Source organism: Sciurus carolinensis, chromosome 1 (assembly GCF_902686445.1).
Source record: "Sciurus carolinensis chromosome 1, mSciCar1.2, whole genome shotgun sequence".
Lineage (NCBI taxonomy): Eukaryota > Metazoa > Chordata > Mammalia > Rodentia > Sciuridae > Sciurus > Sciurus carolinensis.
The window spans coordinates 167,159,129-167,185,434 of NC_062213.1; the positions used below are offsets into that span (position 1 = coordinate 167,159,129).

A 26,306-nucleotide genomic window follows, 5' to 3' on the forward strand; every position below is an offset into this window, starting at 1 on the left:
GACCATGTTCCATGGACCTGAGCCCTTGTCCTCAGGAAAGCACTGCACGCTCAGCCATAGAACCACCAGGGACTCCACCCCCCAGACTCCCTGCAGGGAGCCCCTCTCCTGTCCCTCACTAGGACTGGCTCTGTGCTAGGCCTGGACAAGGACACTCAGCCTCTGCTCTGCCTTCTAGGGAAGACCCAGAAATACGCTGAGACTATATGGAGCATGAGTGCTGTAATGGGGTAGGAGCTAAGAAAAGTCTAAAGAAAGGGAAGGGGAGGTGGTGGAGGGTGGGGAGGTGCGCAGATCCCGAGCTGGAAGGGAGTGGTGTGGGAGGGAGCGCCCACAGCCATCCAGGCTGACTGCAGCATTGGCATGAAGAGGGATGCTGGGGAATTGGGTGGGGGTGACCTGAAGGTCCTCCTAAAGGCCACAGGAAACAGGATTTAAACAGAGGAGTGACATGATCCAATTCAGAAGGTTCTGGCTGAAAGAGTGGTTCTGGGTGGGAGAGGGGTAGGGTGGGAGAAGGCAGTTCTGGGACTGGCCAGGGAGGTGGCCGTGGGATGGGGACTGTGCCATAGCTCAGTGGGTAGCATCAGCAGGGGGAGGAGCAATGGAGGTGAGAGTGGAGGAGGTGGGTGGTGCTGAATGGAGGTTTCTGGCCTGATGATCCAAGTGGACAGCAGTGTGGTTACCAAGCCACAGGAAGGTGCCAGTGCAGGGACAGATCTCCCAGGGTGGATGTCAGTCAGTGGTTGCCCAGTGGATCTCAATCTTGTGGGAGAAAGTGAGCTCGAGATGGAGGTTTGGAAAGTAGCAGGGTAGAGGCAGTGGGTAGTCCTGATAGTGAGGTCTCTCCCAGGACAGTGTGAGTGTGGACAGAGGACTAGACAGCACCTGAAGAAGCACACACAACTGGGAATGGCCTGGTGGGCTTCACCTGCTACCTGTTAAGCTTGCTCTGTGAAGTTCTCCTAGTCCTTCTCACTTTCCAGTCAATTTCGAATATAAGGACTCCAGGCCTGTCTGATATTAAAACCCCAGGCTTATTCCATTTAAAACTAACCCTGTCCTAGCCTTGTGGATCTGATTCAAGCTTGGGAAGCTGCAGGGGAAGAGGGTGGTTGGTGTTTCTCTTCCTCTGCCTGCTCCTCTGCTGCCAGCACTGGGGTTGGAGCAGCAGGGAGAGAGGAGAGAGAGTGGGTCTTCACCGGGATGAGTGAGCTGTGCTGCGGCTCCCTGGTGGAGCTTCTTCAGGGGTATTTTTGTGGGTTCATTTGATCGCCAACCAGGGTGATGTTTCTTCCATCTGGCTGCTTAAAGCACCCTCCTCAGGCCAGATCTCTGGTTATCCTGTCTTCTGGGGTCACTTCACCCCTCTGAGTGATGCTCTTGGTCAGAGTCCCTTTTGTAAGAGTCATATCTGACCCATGGGAAAGAATATATATTCTTGTTAGAAGTGCAGGTCTTTCCCAGGGCCTTTGGATATGAGTCAGGCACCAGCCCCTACATTCCTCAAACCCTAGGGGACATGAGCCAAGGTCTCTGAGTAGTTCTCCTGGCTTAAGTTCAGGGAGAAGCATTCCTCTACTCCCCCATGGGAATAGATGCCTAGCACAGCATCTCTCCCTCTCTCTAAAAAAACTCTCACCATCTGTGTCAGTCAGTTACTGCTGTGTAACAAACCACCTAAGATTTTTGGGTTTTAAATGACCACCAGGAGTCTAGAGTCAGCTGGGAGGATCTGTTGATTCGAACTGAGTTCAGTCATGGTCTGCAGGAGGCCACTGGGCCCACTGTGGAATGGATGACCTTGGCAGAGATGGCTCAGCTGGGCTGTGTATGGCCTTTACTCTGGCAGGCCAGTCCGGCTTCATTCAGGGTGACAACAGGATTCCAGGAGATTGTCTGAGCATCTTTTCATGCTGAAGGTAGAGAAACAAGAGAGGAAATTGAAACTTGTGAGTGTTTTCAAGCTTCTGCCTTTGGCAAGTTCATTAACATCCTCTTGGCCCAAGAAAATCACATGGCCAAGCCCAGACTCAGAGTGGGAGAGGTGGCTCTCCCTTCCCTCCCCTCACTCTGGCCACACTGTTTTTCCATGTCAAGTGTTCCTCTGTCTTGGTACCATTGCTACCTCTCTGAATGGCCCTAACTGGGGAGAGCATGTGGCTCCTTCCCTCACTACTCCATTTATGCCTCTGCTCAGTGTCACCCTCAGAAGGTCCTCACAGGGTCTTGGTCTGTCTGTCTGTCTCTCTCTCTCTCTCTCTCTCTCTCTCTCCCCTCTTCTCTTTTACTTTGCTTTTTGACACAACCTTCATTACCTCAGACATTATCACATCCATGAATTTCTTTATTTCTTCTTCTGTGGCCCCCACTGGAATACATAGTTATGTGCCCCTTGTGGCCAGATCTTTACAAATCCATTCCCTGCTCTGTCCCTGAAGCCTGGAACAGCACATGGTACAGAGCAGGTACTCGGTGTCTGCTGAATGAATACGTGGGACACAGAGTCTTCAGTGGAGTTGGGGTCCAAAGCCCCAGGAGGAGCCGGAACTGCCTAGGAAAAGTACACTGTGTGCCAGGTGCAGAGGCCCAGGATGAGCCTGGGTGCACGTCACACTGGAGGTTGTGGAGAGAATGGAACAGAAGTGGGGGCAGGAGGTGATCAGGTGTTCTGGCAGCCAAGGCAAGAATTTTGAGAAGCCTCATTTCTGAGATCCATCATTTCTAGGATTTGGTGCCTATGACTCATCATTTCTTGGAGTCTGTGATTCCAAACAACTTTTCCACAGGGTAGAAGGAACGGTGGGTGCTGGAGGAGCCCTGCCCTCCCCTGCACAGCCTCCTCTGCTCAGGGGCTTCAGGGCTTTGGATCACACACACATGGCAAAGTCAAATGTTCCAGAGCTGCTTCTCATGTGGTGAAAACTGAGCCTTCTGCTTTGAGGCCTTTGCAAAACTGGGTGGTTGGGCATCACAGTTACCACTTCTTGGTCAGAGAGTGGGGCTTCAGGGAGGGGTCACATGCTTCCAGGGGTGGGGAACCTGAGAGACATGTGGTCATCGCAGCGTTGCCAGCAATAAGCCACTGTGTGACCATGACCAGGCCAGGCCCTCTCTCCACAGTTCAATTTCCCAGTGATTCTCAAGATGCTCTAGCTTTGTGATTCTACCACCAAGGCTCACGGGCCAGTGAAAAAGCTGCAGGGAATGAGTCGAAGCTTTTGGAAGCAGATTCTAGAAAAGCAGGGCAGCCTGGCCTCCTGGACCTTGCATGCTTCTAGCGGGGGTTGGACTTAGAAAGGGAAGCTAGGGCTGGAAGGCATGTCAGTGGTGAGAGCTTGCCTAGCATGCCTGAGGCCCTGGGTTTGATCCCCAGCACAGCAAAATAAATAGATAAAAAGGGAGGGAGGAGAAGCTACTGAGGTTGGGAAGGATGAGCTGGAGAAGGGTGGAGTGGACAGAATTTGGCGCAGGGATCCCCAGGGGACCAGTGTGATCACTTATACCAAAGCAGTCCACCTTTACTAAGAACCTGCTCTGAGCAAAGGAGCTGGGGGTGGGGCGGTAAGTACAAGGCCCTGCAACAGGACCGTCCCCCATCTACAGATGAGAAGGCTGTGAGGGATGCTGCTCTCATCCTCTGAGAGGATGTGAAGACAAGGGGGACGCTGGCAGTGAGGGGAACTGGGGTCTCCTTACCTTTGCTCTGGACCAGAGCAGGTGCCTGCAAATGTTGATGACTGAACAAGAAAATGTGTGACTGGGACAGGGAACTGGGATCTGGAGGCAGATATGACAAATGAAAAGCCAGAAAGAGGCAGGGGCTGACTACGCAGGGGAAAAGAAGCCACGCAGCTCACCTCCAGGGGTGCAAAGATTTGTGTCCATGTCTCAAGATGATTCCAGAGGAATGCAACAGGGCTGTGTCCCTGGATGACCCGCCAAGACATGAATTCATTTGCCAGGGCTCCAAGTGGGGGCTCCAGAAAACTGACGTCTGAGCCCAGTGCAGCCTCACAGAAAAAACCCACGCAGAGCGCTCATCAGAGCCGCCCCGTCTCCTTCTTTCTTTTTCTTTTTTTTCTTCCCCCTCCCCCCGCTTCTTCTTCTTCTTCTTCTTCTTCTTCTTTTTTCTTTTTTCCAATCTTATTAAAACACCACAGAGGTTGAGTAATGACTTGGCTCTATTGCTCCTAGTCACCATCTCAGGGACTGGATAAAGCTCTTGGAGCTGTTTGAAAAGAAATAATCCCCACCTTTGAGGCCTGAGTTAGAGACATGTGACAGGGGGCTAGTTTGGAACTGTCACAGTGAGAACTTAAATAGTAAGTGAGGAGGAAAGCCTAGAGATGGACCTTGGCCCTGCCCACAGAAATGCACAGGGAGTGTGTGGGTATTTGTAAGCATGGCTGTCGTCTCTGGGCACATTGTAGCTGCTGCCAGGAGCACAGGCCCCACAGGGCAATCAGGAAGGATTCCCACGGATGTTCAAAGTCAAAAGAAAATGTCCATTTTCCCAAATAATAATCCCAAACAAAACTGTTGATTAAATCTGCAGGGTAAGTTCACTAGTGTTGTATGAGCAAACATGTCAGTCAGGAGCTGCTCTGGCTGCTAGTTAAGAGAAACCTGCAACAGCGGAGGTTGGGTGATTGATTCCTAGGAGCGGGTGGGGCCTTGCATTTTCTCCTCAATGAGAGGTTCAGAGGTGCAACTCCCAGGCATCAGGACCTCACTCCTGGTCACCTGTGTGCACTGCCATGCTTAACACCTGGCTTTCATCATCAGTGCGTCTCATTCGACATTGTGCCAATGTTAAAGGAAGTCACAGATACTAGGTATCACGTATATACTAGGTACAAATTCCATCTGGTTTCTCCTGATCTTTCAAATGTTCTTTCGTTCCTGCTCAAGCTAAAGCAGACTTCCCTTCAAATTTCATTAGAAAACAACCTCTCATTAAGTCACTTGAAGCTCCTGGAACAGTACCTGGGAGAGATTTTCAAACTATTTAACAATCAGTACAAATGGACATTGGCTGGTCGCAGATGCCACGGCAGGTGGACCATGCACCCGACAGGCTGTACATGCGTGCTCCTGGCACTAATGCAGGCGCTGTGCTTCCTGTCTGCTTGATGGCAAAAGGTTTTGCAGATTGCTACCATTCTGGTGGCAGAGATCTGCTTATCACTCATGGGGAAAAAAAAAATACTCAAATCCAGCTCCTGGCCTTTACTTCTTCTCTCCCTTGTGACAAAGCTGCCATTCCTGGGGAGGGGTAAATGATGGTTGGGTCACAACATACCCGTGACCAGGCTTCTGCCTTGCTTGCTCCTTCTGACCCTCTTCCTCCTGCCGTGTGAACACTGAACCTGAGTCTTGGCAGCAGTGAAAAAATTAGTTTCTGCCTCCAGCCACAGCTGCTGGGGAGTAGGGTTAAGAAAGAGTGTGCACTCACGTCCACCTAACTCCATGCATGTGTGCTGAGTCTTGAAAGAGAAGAGACTTGCCAAGAGTGAGTGGGAGGGCGATCCAGGAGGAGAGCCGTGTGAGTGTGTTGCACCTGGCCTGTTCCAGCGTGTGCAAGCTGGAACAAGAATCCTAGTTAGTGCCTCTGATTTCAAATCGAATCCTGGAAGAGGATAAGGATATAAACTTCTTTTAAGACTCTGGACAAGAGTTGCTAAATTGCTTTGGGAAAAGCCATCACCAGATCCACCTGAGGGTGCCCATCTCCCCGGCGTGTGAACTTCATTTTAAAAAAGACTTGGTCACTTTCATGGGTGGAAATGACATTCATTCATCGATGAAGCCAAACAATTTTAAAAGTGTTTTTGCCCATGGGGCATCTCTTTTGGGAAGTGAATTGCCTGGGTCTATCTTCCAATCATTTGTCTGTTGAGATATTACTATTTTTGTGGTCCTTTTGTTTGTTTTTGCGGCAAATAGTTGCTGAGTGCCTGATTTGTGCCAGGCCTTCTTCCAGACCCTGGGGACACCAAAGGGATCAAAACAGAGGTCTCTGCCCTCCAGGGAGCTGGTATTCTGGTGAGAGGAGACAGATTGGGAACACGGAAACAGGGCAAGATTTGTGAACTTTTTATATGACGCTTGGTCATTTAGTCTTCCTAGTTTGTCATTTGCTTTATCATTTCATTTGTATTGTAATCTGTCTTATAAAGCTTCTTAATTTTTTAGCTTTCCATTTTGGCAAAAAAAGACTGTGAAAAGATCCCATACCCCCATCCCTGATGTTAGTTAGCATCTTACCTAAAAATGATCCTTTTATCAAAACTAAGAAATTAAATGAGTGCAACACCATTAACGAAATTACAGATCTCATTTGGATTTCACCAGCTTCCATTAATGTCACTTTTTTCTGTTCCAGGATGCAATCCAGGATGCCATAGTGCACTTAGGCATCCTTAGGAATTTCATGTTTTTAATGTAGTAACATTGATTTTTTTTCTTAATTGCTCATTTTGTTTTTAAGAGCCCTTCCATATACTAAGAGATGATAAAATATTAACCTTTGTTTCCTCTACCTATTTATTAGTACTGGGGATTGAACACAGCAGTGTCCTACCTCTGAGTGATAGCCCCAATCCTTTTTTATTTCATATTGAGATGAAGTCTCACTAAATTGCCCAGGCCAGCCTCGAACCTGAGATCCTCCTACCTCAGCCTCCCAAGTAGCTGGGATTATAGTGATGCACCACTGTACCTGGTTTATGGTTTTTTTTTTTTTCCAATTATGTATGTCTTGAAACCATCTGTAATTTATTTTGGTGGAAAGTTAAACAAGGATATAATGTTGATTTTCCCCAACTGTTGGCCAGCTATCCAGCAATCCATGATGAGTCCTCCCATTCCTCACTGACTTGTGATGTGAAATGTGAGAGGTCCTGGGTTCTATTTCTGGGTTGAGGTTCTGCTGTGTTGGTCCTTCCACTGGTGGCTGTCAGTGTCACAATGTTTTGACAGTTACTTCTTTACAGCATGTTTTATAGCTGGTAGGACAAGACCGCCTTCACTTTCAGCTTTATAATAAAACATTCATAAAAACACAGCCCGCTCTTTGTTTCTATGAGTTCCATATCCACGACTCAACTGACAGCAGGTCAAATATATTTGAGGGAAAACTGTATCCCCTTGTCACCATTCCCTAGACAACACAGCAACTATTTACACCACATTTACGTCATATTAAGTATTGTAGGTAATCTAGAGATGCTTTGCACAGGAGGATGGTGTAGGTTATATGCAAATACTACAAAGGAACTTGACCAATCCCTAACCCAGGCATGACTGTGATGATCCCACATAGGTGCCAAGTCCCATGTTGGGCCCTAAAGATAAGATGTGAACAATGAAGACTTGCCTTCAAGGAGAGGCAGACAGAGTTAGAGCAGAGGTGACCACCACACAGGAGGGCCATGCGTCTGCCTGGGCAGTCTGACAGGGCAGGGCAGAGGAAGTGGTGTGGTTGACTGGAGCAGGAGTTGGTCAGACAGAGAAGCAGGTAGGCCATTCCAGGGGGAGGGAACAGCATGACTGAAGTCCTGGAAAAGTGCACCTCAGGTTGCTGTGGGTGATGCAGGGGGGCCACGTGGGGAGGAGACTGTAGGGGAAGGGATGGCTGGTGGAGGGTCCAGCTGCCAAGGGAGGTTTGAGATGACTCCAAGGGTCTGACTCCCAAGGGCTCTCCTGTCCTGGGCTCTGGAATTCTTCAATTGCTGACTCTCTTCCCAGGAACATGTTTCCAGCCAACCTGGTGGAAGCCACATTCAAACAGGTAAGCAACTGGGTCCTTGGGTGATGGAGGGGAAGGGCCTGCCAGCCTCCTGGGCTCCTGAGGAGGTCAGATGCCAGAGGGGAGGTGGGAGACCTAGGTCCTCAGAGCCTCCATGTCCTCGTCCTGTGAAGAACAATTACCGGGTGGAGGGAAGCCATGGTTGAGTGCCTCCGAGGCCCTCAGCGCACATGGAGGCTCACACACCACCTCCTCATCCTCATAGGAACCCACACTGAGGTAAGCCCCATTTTCTGGGTGAGAAGACTGAGGCTGTGAAGGATTTGATGATTTGCCCAAGGTTATACCACCAGTAAATGAAAAGCTGATAGAAAAACTCAGGCCCAGCTGACTGCTAAGTCTGTCTTTTCTTTCTTTCTTTTAAAAAATTTTTAAAAAATAATCCTCTTCCCCCTAATAAGAATGTTCATAATGTTCACTATAGACAATTAGGAAAATATTAAAATATATAAAGTAAAAAATAAAAAGTCATCTCTGGTTGCAGCTGGTTGGTTGACTCACCCAGCAAGTGTGTCCTGGCAGTAGAGGTAGCAGACAGTGCGTTTCTAGTCTTTTAACATATATATATATATATATATATATTTTTTTTTTTAATAAAATAAGGATTGTAGTACATGCATGGTTTGTATCTTGCTCCCCGCACCCCCTTTCATCATATCTTGAGCCTTTTCTCTGGCTTTTAACTGCTTCTTAAAAGCACAAGTAGTGGGCAGGGGAGATATCTCAGTTGGTAGAATGCTTGCCTCGCAAGCACAAGGTCCTGAGTTCGATCCCCACTACTGCAAAGAAAAAAAAAAAAAAAAAAAGTGGTGATATAGGAGCCATGGTAAGGATTGTCATTTATTGACCAAGTCTCCTTTCTGTGGTCCTCTAAGGTTGTTTTCAAATTTTTGCCTCTTTTCAAAATTGTGCTAAACTTCTTTGCACCTCCATCTTTGTCTGCACTTTCAACAGTTCTTTTTTCCTTTTGAATGTCAGCTGGTTGGTCCATTCAACCCAGCAGGAGTGTCCTGAGCCCCTTCCTGGCACTGGGCCCTGTGTTGGGCTAGGGACCCAAAGGAGATGGCTGAGGGTTAGGAAGGGAGCTCCAAAATGAGGAGCCTGGATAAGTCACTCGTCCGGGCACCTCATCTTGGGTCTTTGTCTTCAAAATTAGCCAGATGGTGCAGGGCTTTGACTCCAGCTGTGATGGGAAATTATTGAAGGTAACAGAGAAAGAGAAATAGCATATCACTCTACCTTATACCTGCCTGGAATAATCTTTTTCTTTTAGCAAACTCCTACTCATCCTTCAAGACCTCAACCAAAAAATCCCTTCTTTGTAAAGCAGTCTGACTCCTCCAGGCAGAGCTAGTCACTCACTCTCCAATACTCTCAGAGCAGAAATTTTATTTGGTTCATTTTTGTATCTCTGGCACCCAGCTCAGAGTGTTCAGTCTTGGAATGCTGTTTTCGCTGCTGTTGAGGGTAGCAGTAATGCGTTCACAGGCCTTGCCATTGTGCCAGAACTGCTGTAGACACTGGATATATGTGCGTGTGTATAGTTGCATTTAATCCAGCAAGGTAGATACTATTATGATCCCATTTTATAGATGAGGAAAAATGAAGCTCAGAGACCTAGGACTCATGTATTTCCTGCCTGGTTCATTCCTGCCCCCCAGAAGGATTGCCTTATTGATACTGTGATGTTCAAGAGGGTGAGGGCTCCCCTGTTTGCTTCCCAGTTCCTGGAGCCTGAGGGGGAGAGGTCCAGGAATTCTCTAGGGCCAGAGGAGGACCAGAGGCAGGCTGTCTCAGAGGGAAGCCCCCACTTCTGCCAGATGGAAAGCAGGCTGACTGGTACATAGGTGGTTGGCTACGGTGGCTGGAAGGGGACAGGCAGGTGAGTGGAGACTTTTCCAGTAGATGACAGAGAGTTAGACAAGGAACCAGGTGGGATTCCGATGCAGATCAGAAGAGGCCTGCAGGCTGGAGGCTGGCACACTGGGTAGTGACTGAGTGAAGGAATCAGTTTTCTTCTGGATAAAGTATTGATAATAATCCCTGCCCTGCCCACCTCACAAGGCTACCGTCAACGGGATAGGATATGAGGGGATGCACAGGTGCTTTTGGCATGTTCTTGTTGTGTTGATATTGTAACATTGGGCCCTGACTCCTTCCTGGCTGGCATGTCACCCACCAGTACCGCACCAAGACCACTCCGGTTATCAAGTCCCCCAAGGTGGCCCCAGAGGAGGCTCCTCCTCGGCGGATCCTCATCTATGGGGTCCAGGAAGAGAATGGCTCTCGTGTGCAGAACTTCGCCCTGGACCTGACCCCGGCACCCGAGGTGGTTTACAAGTCAGAGCCAGGCACCAGTGATGGCATGAATGTGTTGGGCATCGTCATCTTCTCTGCCACCATGGGTATGTCTCCTGGCATCCCGCCATCCAGTCATCTGAGTAACCTGGAGCCCCCCCAGTCTTCCAGGTTCTTCCCCCCTTTCCTAGTCAACAGAGTGGCTGAGCCCCCTTTCCCTCTCTGAGGGTGTGTCCAGCCCCCCACCCGCAGCGGGAGCCAGGTGGTCCTCGCTCAGAATCCCCACCCCTGAGCACTGATTTTCTTCCAGGGGCACTGGCTCGCCTTCTCTTTTTCTTCCCCTGTCTCAACCAGCAGCCTGTCCCTGAGGTCTGGAAAGGATGGGGAGGGGGCCACTGTTTACCTCCAGTTCTATCACCCCCACCACAGGGCTTCTCACTGGTCAACCCTCTTTTCAGAGCCATTTTTCACCTGTGCCATTTCTTAGACCCCACGACGTCCTTTCTGACCACACCTTTCCTCTGACTACTCTCACTGGGACCCCAAGGTCCCCGATCACAGGTGATTTACCATGAAGCCATAAAGCTCAAGGCTCAGGTGTCCTCGTTTGTAGGGGACCCTTCCAAGGCCTATACCTTTTAAATTTCTTTTTCTTAAAGAGGGTCCCCAAACTGTCTCCACAAAGCCCATGGCTGGGCCTCTACCTGTGGTGCCCTACTACACCATTTTCCCTTCTTGGGAACAACTCCCAACCTCTCAGCACTGGCCTGCGCTGTGGGGCCCGGGCTGGTGGTCTGCTCTGGCATCCCCACAGGGTTTTCTTCTCAAGTAACAAGATGCATTATCCTCCTGGCTGCTCATGCAAGACATCTGGGCTCACTTTCTCACTCACCCCTACCTCAGCTCCACATTCAAATCCTGTCAGGTCTGCCTCCAGATTCTCCCTCCATTCATGTATCTCCCTCTCCCACCACCACCACCCTGGTTCAAGGTCACCTGGTTCCTGCAAATGCTGCCTAAAGAGTCCCCCCCATATTCCTCTTGTCCCCTCTGTTGTGTCTTCCTCAGAGGGTCACAAAGCTGGACGTGCTGTGCACTTAGAAAGAAGCCAAGCCAGCAGCAGAGTTCCATATGACCTGGCCTGTTGGGCTTGGTCAAACTGTAGAGAGATGAGTGACAGATGACCAGATGGACAGATGATGACAGACAAGGTTCTGATCATTTGGGCCAAAACATCAGGCACATGAAGGGGCCAGGACAGGCTGGTGAGCATGGGACAGGCTGGTGCCTTAAGCACCCTTCAGCATGCCTGGCAGTCAGTCCCTGGTCCTGGACATTTTTCCCTTCCCCACCTGCAGTCTCTTAGGGATGGGGACATGGAAGAAGGACATCTATTAGCAGAGCCAAAGAAACCCTTGAGACTCCAGTCACCTGGTGATTACTGAGCAAGTGTAACTGTCCACGTGTGAATGTTTGTATGTGTACCAAGTCGGTGTGAACCAGCATTAGTGTGTGCCCGCCTCTGTGCCCACATCTGCTGGTGCCCATGTCCGACGGTGATAGTATTCAGTGATAATATTCAGCTGCTCTGAACGGGGCTTTCTTTGACTCCTCAACCGAGCCTCCTTTCTCTGACTCTCCCCCGTGCTGGGATGCAGCTGGTGCAGAGATCTCCTCGGCCTTCCTGCAGAGGGGCCCCACTGCCACCCCCAGATCCCTGCGCACTAGCTCCTATCGAGTCAGAGTCTTTGGATGCCCCCAGAGAAATCCAGGTGGAGGCTGGGAGGGGCAGGAGTAGCCTGGGGAGGGGTGGAGCTGACAGAGGGAACCTGGGTCCACATCAGCCACACTGTGACAGGCCAGATAGGCAGGGCTAGGCCCAGTGTCACCTCCAACTCTGGCCTCGCCTGCCCAACCAGACAGGGCCCCCTTTTTACCTCATCACCTCAGGGCAACTTCTCTGTGGGCTGCAGGGAAAGAACACTTCTTCAGAGTCCCACAGGCCAGGATATGAATCCCCACCCTCTCTGTCCCCCACTGACTGAGCCAGTCACTGAGCTTCTCTGAGCAAGTGACATGGGCTTCATGAGGGCAGCCTCGGAGTGTGCTCTGTGGCCCATTTTGGTCTCACCAGGAGAACAGTCATGCAGCCACCCTTTCAAGAATGGCACGGTGGTGCCCAGTGTCACGGACCTGACCCCACAGCACAGTCTGCACCTGTGCCATTTCCAAGTGTGCTGTGCACACTGAAGGGAAACCCAGAATACCACAGGGATACCAGGGCCTCAGGGATGACTTTAGCATCAGTAGCACGCGGTAGTTTTTGTTGTATATCCACTGTGTGCCAGCCGAGAAGCAGTTCTCACCCCCAAGGAGAAAAAGCAGACAAATGGGGGAAAATGTTATCAGTTGTAATAAGCAACAGAAAGAACTCAGCAAGAAATGAGAGAAGAAGAAATTGGGAGTTGGCCCAGGGGTGTGGGGAGGGGCTTCCTGGCCACAGGGGGAACTCATTCTTCAGAAAGGGATGGTCAAAGGCCCTGAGGCAATGCAGACTTCCACATATTCTAGAAGCCTGAAGACCAGCCAGGCCAGGGAACAGTGAAGAAGGGAAGAGCAGGGCCAGCTGAGGAGGACGGTCAGATGTGGCGTACGAGCTGTGGGAACTTCCTTATGGTCCAAATGAGGGGACAGGGACATCAAGGGTGTGTGGCAGGAGCGTTTCGGTCATGAGGGGATGACATCTGCCATGTGGAGAACAGGTTAGAGGGGAGTGAGACAGGAGAGCCCTGTTGGGTCCAGTCATGGAGGCCAAGGGGAGAAGAGGGTTGGGGGAGTGCTGGCTGGTCAAAGGATGCTGGGGAGGCGTCAGGGCTGGGACGTGTGTGTGTGTGTGTGTGTGTGTGTGTGTGTGTGTGTGTGTGCGTGCGTGCCACTGACATGCCTGGCACACCTGTGATATGCTGTGTGTCCCCACAGGCATCATGCTGGGTCGCATGGGTGACAGCGGGGCCCCCCTGGTCAGCTTTTGCCAGTGCCTCAATGAATCTGTCATGAAGATTGTGGCAGTGGCCGTGTGGTAAGCCTCCTTCAGGGAGGGTCCTCTTCAACCTCCTGCCGCCAACCCACTCCAGTCCGGGGCAGATGGAGGGTCACCACGGTCCATCCCATCCTGTGTTCTCTTAGGAGCACAGTGGAAAGCTACACGGGAGGCTCAGCCTCCAGAGGTAACCATGTTGGCCTGGACCCTCAGCTCTGACAAGGCCTGGCTCCAGCCCTGGGCTTGCTGCTTCTAGCCTGGCAGGAGGAGAGCTAAAAGCTCAGCCTGGCTCTGCTGCTTTCCTTGCCTCAGTTTCCCCACGCCATGGAGCCCCCTTAGCTCAGCTTTTAGAGAAGAACACACTGGAAGTGAGAACCAGCTGCCAGTCCTTGGTTCAGAATTCAGACATGAGGAATCCTGTAGTCAGAGGGGAAACACAGAGGCCTGCCCACCATTCCCCCAAAGGGCTGAAACGGGGGCTCCTGAGTCAGGGATACCCCTCAGAGGCATGGGCAGGGGAAGGCAGTGGGGCAAGAGCTCGCCCAGGATGAGGGTGGTTGAGGGAAAGGGCACTAGGGATGCCATGTGCCGGACCCTAGGCTGGGTCTCATTCAGTCATCTTGTAAGCCCCAGCAGGCTCAGAGGTCAGGTCACATGGTGACAGGGTACCTGGGCCGGGATGGGCCTGCCTGCCTGATCCCAGGGCTGCCCACCCCCAGGTACTTCCCCTTTGGTATTGTGTTCCTCATCGCCGGCAAGATCCTGGAGATGGACGACCCCAAGGCGGTTAGAAAGAAGCTGGGCTTCTACGCCATCACCGTGGTGTGCGGGCTCGTGGTCCACGGCCTCTTCATCCTGCCCCTGCTCTACTTCCTCATCACCAGGAAGAACCCCATCGTCTTCATCCGCGGTGTCCTCCAGGCCCTGCTCATTGCACTGGCCACCTCCTCCAGGTAGCCACACGGGATGAGCCGGGCAGGGGAGGGTGGATGGAATACCGCTCTGTCCATCTGTCCAGCCATCATTTGTCCACAGTCACAGAACCATAGAAAGTGCTAGTATGGCCCACTTCACAAACCTGGGGATGGCAATGGTGCTACGGTAACAAGACCTAGTTTAGAGATTTCAGTTTCGCAGTCTACAAGAAGCTCCATCCAAATCACTCTTGCCCCTTTCCACTGTCCCTAAGACTCGCTCAATCCAAATGGGGGTTGCTTCCACCCCTCAGGGAGAGAGAGCTGTGGATTCTGAAGAAAATCACCACTGCCCTCCCCAGTCTGGTTCTTCTGCTGGAGTCAGGCCCCGCACTGTCCTAGGGGCTGTGTCCATCTACTGTTGCTGGGATGTCCTGGCTGGATGTCCTGTTTCAACCTTGGCAGTGTGGCTAGGCAGTGGGACTTGAATCATGGTTCCCTTGCACACCGGCTGGTGATGGTGGGCTGTCAGTTCACATCCTGGGCCTCAGCATCCTCACACTCAGACTGGGATCATTTGAGCCTCTCCCTCCCAGGGTTGCTGTGAAGCCTGAGATAATCCACTGGGGGCTGATGAGTGCAGGGGACCTCAGGGAGATAGAGCTGTGCAACCCAGGCGACCGGGCAAGGCGTTGGAAGGTGGTGGCCACTGCTGACCTCTTACTCTGTAGCCAGAGGCATGGGACCCAAGCCCATTGTCCTGCCCCAAAGGCGTCACTCTGTCCTGGAGCCCTGGACCCCTTCTCTTCCCTGGACCTCAGTTTCGCAGTCTACAAGAAGCCCACAGGCCTCTTTCCCTGGTAGACAAACAACCCCACCCCTGGAAGAAGCACCTCCTACAGACCCAGTGCCAAGCACTCTTCTAGGCCCCAAGTGACTTGATCTTCCCAATAGCTCTGTGATCTGGGTATTGTGTGGAAGAGGGAAACCAAGGCACCAGGTTGAGGGACTTGCCAGGGCCCCTGGCAGGAGGCTGGACTCTAAGCCAGGCAGTCTGGGGCAGAGCCTGTGTGGTTCGCCACTTCAGATACCATAGGCCCAGCAGTGTGGCATTGTGCCAGCCCTCCTCCCCAGAGCCCTGAGAAGAAGCAAGAGGATGGTGGGTGTCCTGCTGTGGTCACTCCCCTCCTGTCCCAAGGAGGCCCCACACGCGTGCCTGCACACTCCTGCCAGGGTACCTGTTCTCCCCTCTAATGGGGTGGCTGCCTGGGGCAGGGTGGCTTCTTGTCATTGGCCCCAACCATCCTGGAGGAGGGCAGTGGGCAGACTCTGGCCCCTCTGCCTGTAGCTCAGCCACACTGCCCATCACCTTCAAGTGCCTGCTGGAGAACAACCACATTGACCGGCGCATCGCCCGCTTTGTGCTGCCCGTGGGCGCCACCATCAACATGGACGGCACCGCGCTCTACGAGGCTGTGGCTGCCATCTTCATCGCTCAGGTCAACAACTATGAGCTGGACTTCGGCCAGATCATCACCATCAGGTGCGTCCTGAAACCCACACCTTGGAAGGCTCTCTGAGGCCAGCAAGGGTGATGGGCTCCCACCAAGCCACACAGCAAACCAGCTGTGTGGGTCTGGGGGTGAGCTGTCTCTGGGACTCAGAGTGCCTGAGTGTGGCAGGGAAGAGGGCCTGGGTCTAGACAGGAGGGAGGGGCGACACTGCAGGTGGGCCAGGGGCGGGACTGAGCACTGGTGTGGCTGGAGCCAAGGGCAGGCACTGGGTGGGGCAGGCCACAGGAGAGGCCTTGCAGCCCAACCCCAGCTCAGTGTCACCCTGGAGACCAGACCCCAGAGCGAGGCTGGGCAGAACTGTGCTGGTGGAAGATCAGAACCCCCGGGTATCTCTGGAACCTACAGAACCTGTGCAGGGCCACACCGTGGGTTCCACAGCTGCCTCAGCTTCTCCTGGGGTCAGAGATGCAGGCCCATGGGTCACAGGATATGAGAGCACCCTGATGTGGCATTCCTAGCAACCTGGCCCCACATGGCTGTCCCAGAGGCGCCATCCTTCTGGCCTCCTTCTTGGGGCCAGGGACCACACATGCGCCCCCCCACCCCCACCTACTGCTCCTCCTCTTCCTCTCCCCACTCCCCCTGCAGTATCACAGCGACTGCAGCTAGCATCGGGGCAGCTGGCATCCCCCAGGCTGGGCTTGTCACCATGGTCATCGTGCTCACCTCTGTAGGACTGCCCACCGATGACATCAACCTCATCATCGCTGTGGACTGGGCTCTGTGAGTTCACCGTCCCAACCCCAGTCCCACCCCTTGGTAAGGGCAGCAGGCAGCAGGGTAGGGAGCCAAGTCCCTTCCCCAGAGCAGAAGGCCAGGGAGCTGCCATGCATAGCACAGTAGGAGTGCCTCACTCGTCCTACAGGCCTGGCTGCCTAATTTCGGGAGAGGGGGCAGAGTTCAAAAATGAAACCAGGAGGCTCCTTGTTCAAAAATTGCAAAGAATTTCAAGAGAGTCACTGCAGAGCGTTAAACTAAGCCAGGCCCGGCTAAGCCCAGGGTCCTGTGCAACACACAGCCTCGTGCCCAGGAACCACCCTGCATCAACTCACTTCAGTGCCCACAAGGAGCGGGCTTGGGTGCTCTGAACTGCCTCCTGGTTACTTCCTGTGCTGCTGCCAGAGGCCTTACACCTTTGAGTTCAACATGGCCCTTCTCCAGCTCTCCTTAAGATGCCCACCACTCACCACCCTCCTTGGTTTCCCAGGGACCGTTTCCGCACCATGATTAATGTGCTGGGTGATGCACTGGCTGCAGGGATCATGGCCCACATCTGCCGGAAGGACTTTGCTCGGGATTCAGGCACCGAGGTGAGAACAGAGACCACCAGCAGGGTGGAGCTAGGAGGGGCGGGCAGGGCACCAGACCTTCCAGCTGGGCAGCCTTCCATCAATCCCTCCACGTCTCTGGATCTCGGTCTCCTTGTCTGTTACAGAGGGTGACTAATTCCTCTAACATTTATTTATTGAGCACCTGCCAGGACCAGCACTGATCTAGACAGAAGAGAAACAGTGGGAACAGAATATAACAACCCCTGCCCTAGGATACTCACACCCTGGTGTAGGATGGGGCTGTTCCACTCAATGACTCCGGCGACTATGGGTCTGTGTGGGGTCACAGGGTCTTCAGGGATCCCCCTCCTATGTGTGCTACAGGCAGCTTGGGAACTGGTGTCCAGTGACCTACTTGGACACCCATTGTGTCTATAGAAAAATCCCCATCATGGTCCTTAGCCCCGTGTCTGCACTGTTCCACACCCTCAGTCCCCCTGTTGCTACCAGGTCCCTTTCCCTTCCCCAGAAACTGCCGCCCTGTGAGACCAAGCCGGTGAGCCTCCAGGAGATTGTGGCAACCCAGCAGAACGGCTGTGTGAAGAGCGTGGCCGAGGCCTCTGAGCTGACGCTAGGCCCTGCCTGCCCCCACCATATCCCTGTACAGGTGGAGCAGGATGAGGAGCTGGCCACCACCAGTCTGGACCACTGCACCATTGAGATCAGTGAGCTTGAGACCAATGTCTGAGCCTGCAGGGCTGCCGGGACCAGGCAAGGCCCCGGGGCCAGGAGCCAGGGGAGGAACTTAACGCACAGCTCACAGGGGTCACGCTCTCACATTCTTCCCACACCGAGGGACTGGAATAGCTCTGCTGGTGGAAAATGGGCTACCAGAGAGGGAAAGGCACATATGGGAACCCCAACCAGACAGCAAAGGCCTGCAGAGCCCAAGCCCTAGCTGTGACCACTTCTGCCATGTGAGCCTACAAGAGCACCAGGCAGGGATGATTGTCCCCACCTTCTGGGTGACAGGTTTGAGACTTTGAGAGCTGAAAACACTTACTCAAGATCTCAAGCAAGCAATGTCAGCACCAGGAAGCTAACTCAAGTCTTTCAGGGCTTGGCCACTCCCTCTTGGAGGACAGGATGGCCCTCTTCCAACTTATGAAGACAAAATAACAATGTCCTGGTTTCTGCCCCAGCTGTGTCCAGGTCCAGGCCAGTCCCCTACCCCACCCTAGAGCATGTGGCCTCAGTTAATCAGCTCTCCTCAAGGGCGGGCCCAACTCAGAGCCAGACCCACCGCCTTCCAGGGGCCACAGCCTGCCCTGTCCCTGCCCATCAGTCTCACAAAGCTCATCTCATGCGGAGACATATGTCTTCAGTAGGGTTGGAAGCCCTCACGGGCACATTCAGGCCAGCCTCTCAGGGGATGGGTGAGTCAGGCCAGGCCCCAGGGAGGGAAGTTCTGCCTGGGGTGCTTGGATCAATGGCACCCAGGGTCAGAACTCCCCAAAGGCCTTTGTGGCAAAGTGGAGTCAGAGTCCTTATCCCTTTCTGTGTTTGTAAATTCAGGATAACTAAATAAAGGTGTTTTGTTTTTCAAGTCTTACAGACTTAGAGAACACACTGAGCAGCACTTCTTTGCTGGGCTAACACAGGCTGTCAGAATGCAGACAAGCCTGTCTTGGTGGCCATGGTGAAGACAGGCCTGTCTGAACTATCACATGCAAAAAACAGTGCAAATCAGCTGCCCAGGGGCCCATCTCAACAGGCATCTGTGGCAGGGCCTCGTTCCGGGGGCTACAGTGCACAGATGTCTCTGCCCTGACCACAGGCAGGGCCCTGATATCCGTCCCCATAAAAGGGACAAATTTCCTCAGCCAGTCTTGCTCCCTTTGCTGCATGCTTTGCCTTAGAGAGGGGACATGCTGCAGGACACTTCTAGATACCTCTCTCATTCTCCTGTTGCAGGGTGGTTCCAGGAGACCTGAAGGGCACACAAAAGGGCCCTGGCCACATAGTCTGTTCTAGATGTGTGACAGGGATAAGATACAGCTCTGGGGTCTGCAAAGGTCTTACACCATGATGCCCATAAAGACACTGGGATCTGGGAAGGGGACAAGCTTGACCTTGACCTGGAGAGTTCAGAGGGCACCTGCTCCCACCCCAACTCCTGAACCACCTCCATTCTTCTCCCAGGATCCCAGTCGGAGGAGGAAGGGCCTCTACCCCAGGACCCCTCCCACTGCAGAGCTGGGGGCTTAGGGCCCACCAGGAGCCACCCTCCTTTGTTAGGGCCTAGCCACCAAGGAAAATTCAGGTGTCAAGTTGTTGGTCACTCCTACCTTTATGTGGACAGGGTTATTTGCATCTTGTCACATTCCTAAGACCCTTTGAGCAATGGAATCTGTCCCTCCCGGCTCCACAAGGCAGGAGTCCACTCTTCAGCAGGCTTGACAGAATTCTTCTTACACACCCTTAGAAGCATGAGGTCGCTACTTCCTGAGCATCAAAGTCCACTGTGTGGGGAGCTCTGCTCTCAGAGGTTTTCTTTATCTGCAGCTCCCCACCCTGGGCCTACCTCTGCCCCCATGGGAGGGCATGTCTATTACCTTTTGCCTGGGAAGGTCTGCAAAGACCAGGCCAAGTCAGGTTGATTCCCCCTTCTAGGCGTGCCTTGACTGACCCCATCAGTCAGTATAAAGGCAACCCTCCAGGTGAGCCCTGAGTAGCAGGTCCTTTGCTTGATGTTCAGCTCCTGGGAATGCAGAGTGAACAGTGTGGCTCTACCTGCTGATTCCCACCCAGCTGAGGGCCCACACACACCTCTCCAGGCCTATTTACTTACCCCCAAGCCTCATCTCTCTGGCTCTCTGCCTGTGTGACTCCTTTGGGAATCCCAAGACCTGAACTTTGCCCTGATTCCTGCTGTTCTGGCCAGGGTGCTGAGGAGCATGTATAGGCTGCCCATCCATGCGGATGCCAGTCCAGTACATAGCTGGAAGCACACACAGATGCAGACATGGCTGCAAGGACAGGGATAATACTTTTATATTAGATTTTCTGTAACAAGAAAAATCAACTTTGAGATTTTTATCACTTTTTTCCTTAAAAAAAAAAAACAAAAAAACAAAAAAAACACTAAAAGCACCCAGAACTTCCCTGCAGGCCCAAAGATCAAGAGTGTCTCAGAGGCACAGCTGGGCCTTTTCCCCCCGACCTTGCCTCCCTCCTGCCCCAAAGCTCCCTCAGTGGGGCTTGTCTGTCAGAAAGTGCCTGCGGCCTGACAGGGCAAGGCAGGACAGGGCTCTCAGCAGGGTGATTGACCTAGCACCTCGGGGCAGGGGCAGAGTCATGGCAGAAGTCCAAAAGGCTCCTGTCCCCAAGGGGAGGAAAAGGAACAAAAGCCAGTTTTCATGAGTTCCAGAAAGTAGAAGTACCCCACCACAGAGCAAGGAGATAAGCTGTGTCTTCTCCAGGGGACTGACGGACAGAGGACGAGGCAGATGGCAAGCTGTTCTGGCCAGTTCTGGCTGGGGGCAAGAGCTGTCAGTGCATGGGCCATGGGGGGCTGTTCACATGTGACATGTATATTTGTGTGTGTGTGTGTGTGTGTGCATGTGTGTGTGTGTGTAAACAGGAGGGAGTGGGCTCCCACGTGGGCCAGCTCCTTCCTGAGTCCGCATGACTCAGGGAGCAGGCATGGCAGCAGCGGCGGGCCTGGGACAGAGAGCGCGATGGTTTGGAGGGTGATGTGCAGCAGCTGGCTTTGTGTGTGGCCGAGCCGTGTGTGTGGGTGTGACGTGGTGTCTGCACGTGTCGGGGTGTGAGGCACACTGCAGGAAGGGGCAGGGATATGAAACTGTTCAGCCTGTAGCGTGGGGGATGCCCCCGTGGCTCAGCACTGGGCGTGTCCATGGGAACGTGGCAGAGTCGGGGCTCACAGGGCACAGGCATGTGCTGCAGAAGGGAGTCCGGTGGTCCATCGTCCTGCAGAACATGTAGGAGAGGTCAGGGGCCAGCCCAGGACAACCAGCCTGGGAGAGGGGGACTAGAGGTTAGATGCTCCTGCTTGAGGGGACTCTGGGAAGGTCAGCCTCCTATGAGTGGGGAGAGCAAGTCACCCCTGGAAGCCTGGAGCCAGAGGGAGCTGTCCATGCCAATGTGGGCAGGAGAGACTTTGGGTCCCACTGGTCATTCCCTAGGATTTTCCCCAGGGTCCTCTTGAAATGACCTGACTATGGCCAAAGGGAGCAGATTCTCTCTCTTACCTTAAGATTCCACAGTCCTCCTTATGAGGACCAGAGAGTCCTCACTGAATGGCCAGTCACCCCTGTTGCCAATCACTGGCTCTACATGAAGACAATGCTTCCGGAGAAGGGTTTCCACCTCCATACCTGGCCCCAAGAGTAGGGCCAGGGACTCTGGAGCAAGGGCTCTGGGCCTGCACCTTCACATTCAGATAGCCCTGCCAGTCCCGCTTCCCTCTATCAGCAGCGACCCACCCCTTTCCCACTCCCTCTGTCATCTACCCAGGGCTGCTGCCATCCATCAACAGCCCTGCATGCTCCTCTCTGCCCCAGGCCCTGCCTTACTGTGACCCAGTAGCCCCCTCCCAAGGCCAGACCCTGGTCCTGTGACCTCCGCATCACTCATTCCCAAATCTTAACTAACCTCTGATGTCTCCTCTGACTACCTGCCTCTCCTTCCAGGCACCCACTGTCGCCGTGCCCAGGCTCCAACACCCCCCTTGGTGTCTATGCATTATAACTCCTGCCATCTCCACCTCCTTCCCTACCTGGCCTGGCCCTCAGGACCCATGACTTCAGTCATCCTCTTATTAATACACTCTCCTTCCTTGTTCCTTGCCCTCCTGGTCCCACCCCCTTGGCCAAAACTCGGTCATGGATGATCCAACTCTCCATCTTCTCCACACCCTGTGGTCAGCTAAGCACCCTGCTGCATGGAGAAGGCGGAAGGTTGAACCCCTCCACTGCATATGCAGCTGCTGCTCTCAGCCTGCCCGTGACTGCAGCCACCTGGGAAGCATGGCCTCCTAGGGTTCACGGTGCCCTCACAGCCACTCTTCTCAGCACCACACCCCTCACCCTCAGCCACACCAGCTCCATCCCCAAAGGAACAGCAAGTGAAACGAGCCCTTCCTGAGCTCACGCACACCCCACTACTGCCCCACATCTCTTCACACCAGATATCTTGAGAGTGTCTACACTCCTAGATCCACTCCCGTTTTACCCTGTAGTCACTTGCCACAAAGTCACAGATGACTCCATGTGGACAAGTCCAGTGGCTCCCTCAGCCTCTCAGCAGTACTGGCATGGCAGGGTCCCCCACTTCTGGAGAAGCCTGTGTCTGTATGAATCATGCATGTACATGTGTGTCCACATGCAAGGGCCTATGTGCATGGGTCACACAGGTACACATGTGTGAATGTGATTATTACATGGTCTGTGCCTCTGAATGTGTCATGGAATACGCATGTGTGTCTGTGTGCATGTGTATGGCATGCATGTTCTGTGTGTGCTTTGTGAATGTGTGCACATGTTTAAACATGGGTGTTTCCACTGGTATATGTATGCTTGCACAGGCATGCATTTGTGTGCATGTGCGTGGGTGCAGGTGCCTGGGTTACGTGCATGTACAAACCCCACCCCCACCCCTGTGCCTGCTGGTCTGTGGTTCCCACCTCCTTCCCTGATCCTCCATGTCAGCCTCCTCTGCATGTGGGCCCCTTACTTGCCCACCCTGGGCAAGGTCCCAGCCACCTGCAATTTCAGTGCCTATCTCAAAGTTGAAAATGCCTGGATCCCCATCTCTAGCCTAGACTTCACTCCTGAGCCTCAGGCCCTGTGTCCAGTTCACTCCTGGGTGGCTGCCATCATACCACCTATCACTCTGGACTTAGAATCCCCTGGCACTGGCTGGCCTCCATGGGCTTGATGTCATACCCCAACCTCTCACCCAGGTCTGCTGCATCCCTATCTGCAAAATGAGCACATAGGTTTGCAAAACAAAGGGATCAAACAGAGGACAGAGAATGAAGAATGGACAAAGACAGTCTAGACTGGGTAGGAACTGGAAAGCAAAGTGAGGAGAGGCCACCTACCTAGTCCAGATCTGTGTCATTCTGTCACTATCTCCTGTCCTCTTCCTCCTCTTCCTCCTCCTCCTCCTCCTCTTCCTCTTCCTCTTCCTTATCCAAGTGGCCACGACTCTTGGAAACATCACCAAACTCAAAGTTGCCTTCAATATCCAAGACCTGCAGGTGCTTCAGCCTCCGGAAAGCACTTTCCACCACAGAGCCCACGGCCAGCTTGTTAAACCTGGTAAGTCATTCGTGCAGGGGTCAGTATAGGAGCCCAGCTCTGGGATCCCTCCCTACTATCTACCATGGAAGATAAAAGAGGAGGGAATGGGTCCGCTAGAAGATGACACATCAAGTTGAAAAGGCCTGAGGTGGGGAAGTATCAGTTGTTCAGGGCAGCAAGTGTACGGGGGCAGGGAATGGCACTGGGCTGGTCATCCATAAAGTAAGAATTCTCCCTCTGCACACATGCTCACTACCATTTTGGGAGTGGCAGACCTGGGAATGCCTCTCTGCCCACCCTCCTGCACTAAGCCCAAAGCCTGGGCTGGCACACGGGCAAAGCCATGGCTGAACTGAACCAGGGCCACACTCGGGCCATGGGAAGCCGAGGCTCTGATCTCAGGTGCCCTCTACTCTCTGCACCTCAGCCCCACTGTAGAAGCCTAAGCACAAGTCACCCCCTAATGTCACCAAGCTCTGGGCCTTCTGCTCTACCTCTGCTCTTTCCAATCTGATTGGAGGGTTGGGATTGGGTATGGGAGGTGGTGGGAAGAACTACACTGGCCCTGGATGGAAGTGCCCGTGTCGTCCAGGAGCTGGGCCCTCTGAATCCCTCCAAACCCTGGACCAACATCCCTAGAGCCCAGAGAGGACCTGGATGTCCACGAAGTGGCTCTGAGGCCCAGGACCAGTCTGGCTGACTGTGGATAGAGCAGTCACCTGTGCTCTCTGGACCTTAATTTTTTCTGCAATAAATCAGGAAGATGCTGTTAACATCAGTAACATACATGTGCATTGGCTTTTAAAGTTTCCGAAGTCCGTTTATGAAGCACATCAGGCCTGGCCAGGACTGTCACCACCCTTCGGGGCTGAGACAGCAGAGACTCATGCGGTTCTGTGATGTATCCAGGGTCCCACGGACAGGCAGCAGTGGAACCTGGCTCTGCACACTGATCTCTTTCTATGAGCTGCTCCCATGTGTCTCAATTGTCTGGCTGGAGCTGGGTAGGTGCCAAGGGGTGTATGCAGGGGCAAGGGGGACTTCCTACCTGAGAAAGATCCCCTTGAGGTTGGGTGTGGAGTCGAAGGCATTGGCAGGCACGGTGCTAATCTTATTGTTCTGCAGGTACAGGTACTCAAGCGACTTGGGGAGCCCCTCAGGGATTTCTGTGAGCTGATTCCCAGCAATATCCAGCAGCTGCAGAGGTGACCATGGGAGTCAGGGATTCCCACCTGTGCAAAGCACTTAGCTTACAAAACTCCCACCAAATCTCCAGCCTATCTAAATCTAATGATAACCCTGTTAAGGAGAGGAGTCAATAATTATCTCCATTTTCCAGGTAGGGAAACAGGTTCAGAGAGGTTAGGGGATCTATCTAAGGGCACATAGCCTGTAAGAGGCTGGAACCTGTTGTGCCTGACTCCAAACCCTTGCTCTAATTAATATAGGCTCTACCTAGCCCCTCTGCCTTCACACATGAAGTCATAGCCAAGATGTTTGGGTGTCACAGTCCTTACTTCTTAACACACTTGTCACTCACATCAGACTGAAGACCTATAGGATAGGTAGGGGCCAGGGGTCCTCCAGTCTTTGAATTTTGCCCCACTGGCCCTGGATGGCAAATGGGTGGGGCTGCTCATTTGTGGACATCAGGGGCCACATGTACTGGGATCCAGAGCAAGGGTATGAGGCCTGCAGTGATCCTGGTACAACAGCCAGGCCTCAGGTTGGTCAGATTCAGAGTTATCAAGTGCCAGGGGCCCACAGCCAGGGAGGCAGGAATGGATTTGCCCGGAAGAAGAACATACCTGCAGTGGGCAGGAGGCTGGCATGTGCTGTTGTGGCCACCCTCACTGCCCCTCAGGTTGTCATGCACCTTCACCAGACCCGCACACTGTGAGGCCACAGGACAGGACCCCATGACCTCCAAGCTTCCTCCCTCACCCTGAGGCCAACCTCAGGGTCAAAAAATGGGGCCATAAATCCAGACAGCTAGGCATGTTGGCATCAGGATTCCAGGGGAGCATGAGCTGCATGTACTTTAGGGTGCTTCGGTCACCTCCCCCACCCTCAGGGCCCCTGCTTTCCACTGTTCCCAAAGAACTCGGTAATCTCTGCATGTCTCCACTTCAGCCACTTCCTCATGCATCCCAAACATCCTGTGCCCACAGGTTCAGGGGACATGGACTCCACTGAGACACTGTGTCCACCTTCAGGAAGCCAGACCAGCTGTGGAGATGGACCCAAACTCTGAGAAGGACAACCCAGTGGAATTGGCTGTGATAGGGAGTCCAGGGGAGGACTGACCCAGCTTCAGGCCAGGGAGAGCTCTCCAGGGTGGGCTCTGAGGCAGCAGGAGCAGCTGCCTGAGAAAGATCACAGCGTGAGGAAAAGTCCTCTGCCCACCAGACATCCCTGGCTGAGCTCCCCCGGGCCCAGTGAGGCAGCTGACCTGCCATGGGTGATAGAGGGGAAGGGGGCTTCCTAGAGGGGCAATGTTCTAGTTGAGTCTTAGGTGTGTGCTCCAGATAGACAGTAATGGCCCTCCATCTGTCTTATCCCCCATAGGTCCCCAGTTCTGGAACTCTGTCTGGCACATAGTAGGGGCTACATCTAGGCAGGTGGAATGGATGAATGACTGAGTAGCCATCACCAGTGAGCAGCGAGGAGAAGGTACTTCTAGCAGAGGAGCAAATGTGCACTGGGAACAGGAGCAGAGCAGGTCCTGAAGACCATGAGTCTGTCCTGGACCCCCACATGGTCATGGGGAGCTATGTAAGGGCAGGAGTATGAGAGGGCATGTTTTCTTCTATACCCTTGAGTACTGAAGTGATGAGCTCTTGGGGAGCTGGGGCCCGGGCAAAGGGTAGGGTGGTCTGGCCTGGAGTGTGGGCAGTAGGGTTGGAGAGAAGAGGACAGACGGGGATAGTGGTAGCACAGCAGAGTGAGGTGCTGGTAGGCAGCCAGTAGGGCAGAAGGGGATGCCAAGGGCAGCTTCCAGGTTTCCCTGGATGGATGCCATCCTGTCCGTTAACTGAGTTGGAAAATGCAGCAGGAGGAATGGATT

General features: G+C 53.2%; 2 protein-coding genes across 5 annotated transcripts in view; one reads left to right on the plus strand and one right to left on the minus strand.

The window, feature by feature from the left end:
• The window catches only part of Slc1a7 (solute carrier family 1 member 7), a 40,879-nt gene extending 22,668 nt beyond the window's left edge, over positions 1 to 18,211 (plus strand). The window contains exons 4-11 of the mRNA XM_047551768.1: positions 7,753 to 7,795; positions 9,996 to 10,218; positions 13,091 to 13,190; positions 13,871 to 14,104; positions 15,414 to 15,608; positions 16,228 to 16,362; positions 16,847 to 16,949; positions 17,440 to 18,211. Coding sequence (XP_047407724.1) covers positions 7,753 to 7,795; positions 9,996 to 10,218; positions 13,091 to 13,190; positions 13,871 to 14,104; positions 15,414 to 15,608; positions 16,228 to 16,362; positions 16,847 to 16,949; positions 17,440 to 17,658 — 1,252 coding nt within the window. The 3' untranslated portion in view covers positions 17,659 to 18,211. The remainder of the gene's footprint in view (positions 1 to 7,752; positions 7,796 to 9,995; positions 10,219 to 13,090; positions 13,191 to 13,870; positions 14,105 to 15,413; positions 15,609 to 16,227; positions 16,363 to 16,846; positions 16,950 to 17,439) is intronic.
• The window catches only part of Podn (podocan), a 33,886-nt gene continuing 14,772 nt past the window's right edge, over positions 7,193 to 26,306 (minus strand). For 3 of the 4 annotated variants that reach the window (XM_047551731.1, XM_047551758.1, XM_047551749.1), the window contains exons 9-11: positions 24,288 to 24,436; positions 23,038 to 23,254; positions 20,035 to 20,903 (exon numbers count right to left, since the gene is read on the minus strand). In XM_047551731.1, the coding sequence (XP_047407687.1) occupies positions 23,065 to 23,254; positions 24,288 to 24,436 (339 nt within the window). In that variant the 3' untranslated portion in view covers positions 20,035 to 20,903; positions 23,038 to 23,064. Of the gene's footprint in view, positions 7,772 to 20,034; positions 20,904 to 23,037; positions 23,255 to 24,287; positions 24,437 to 26,306 lie in introns of those variants that run through there. The other variant, XM_047551739.1, reaches the window with a different exon arrangement.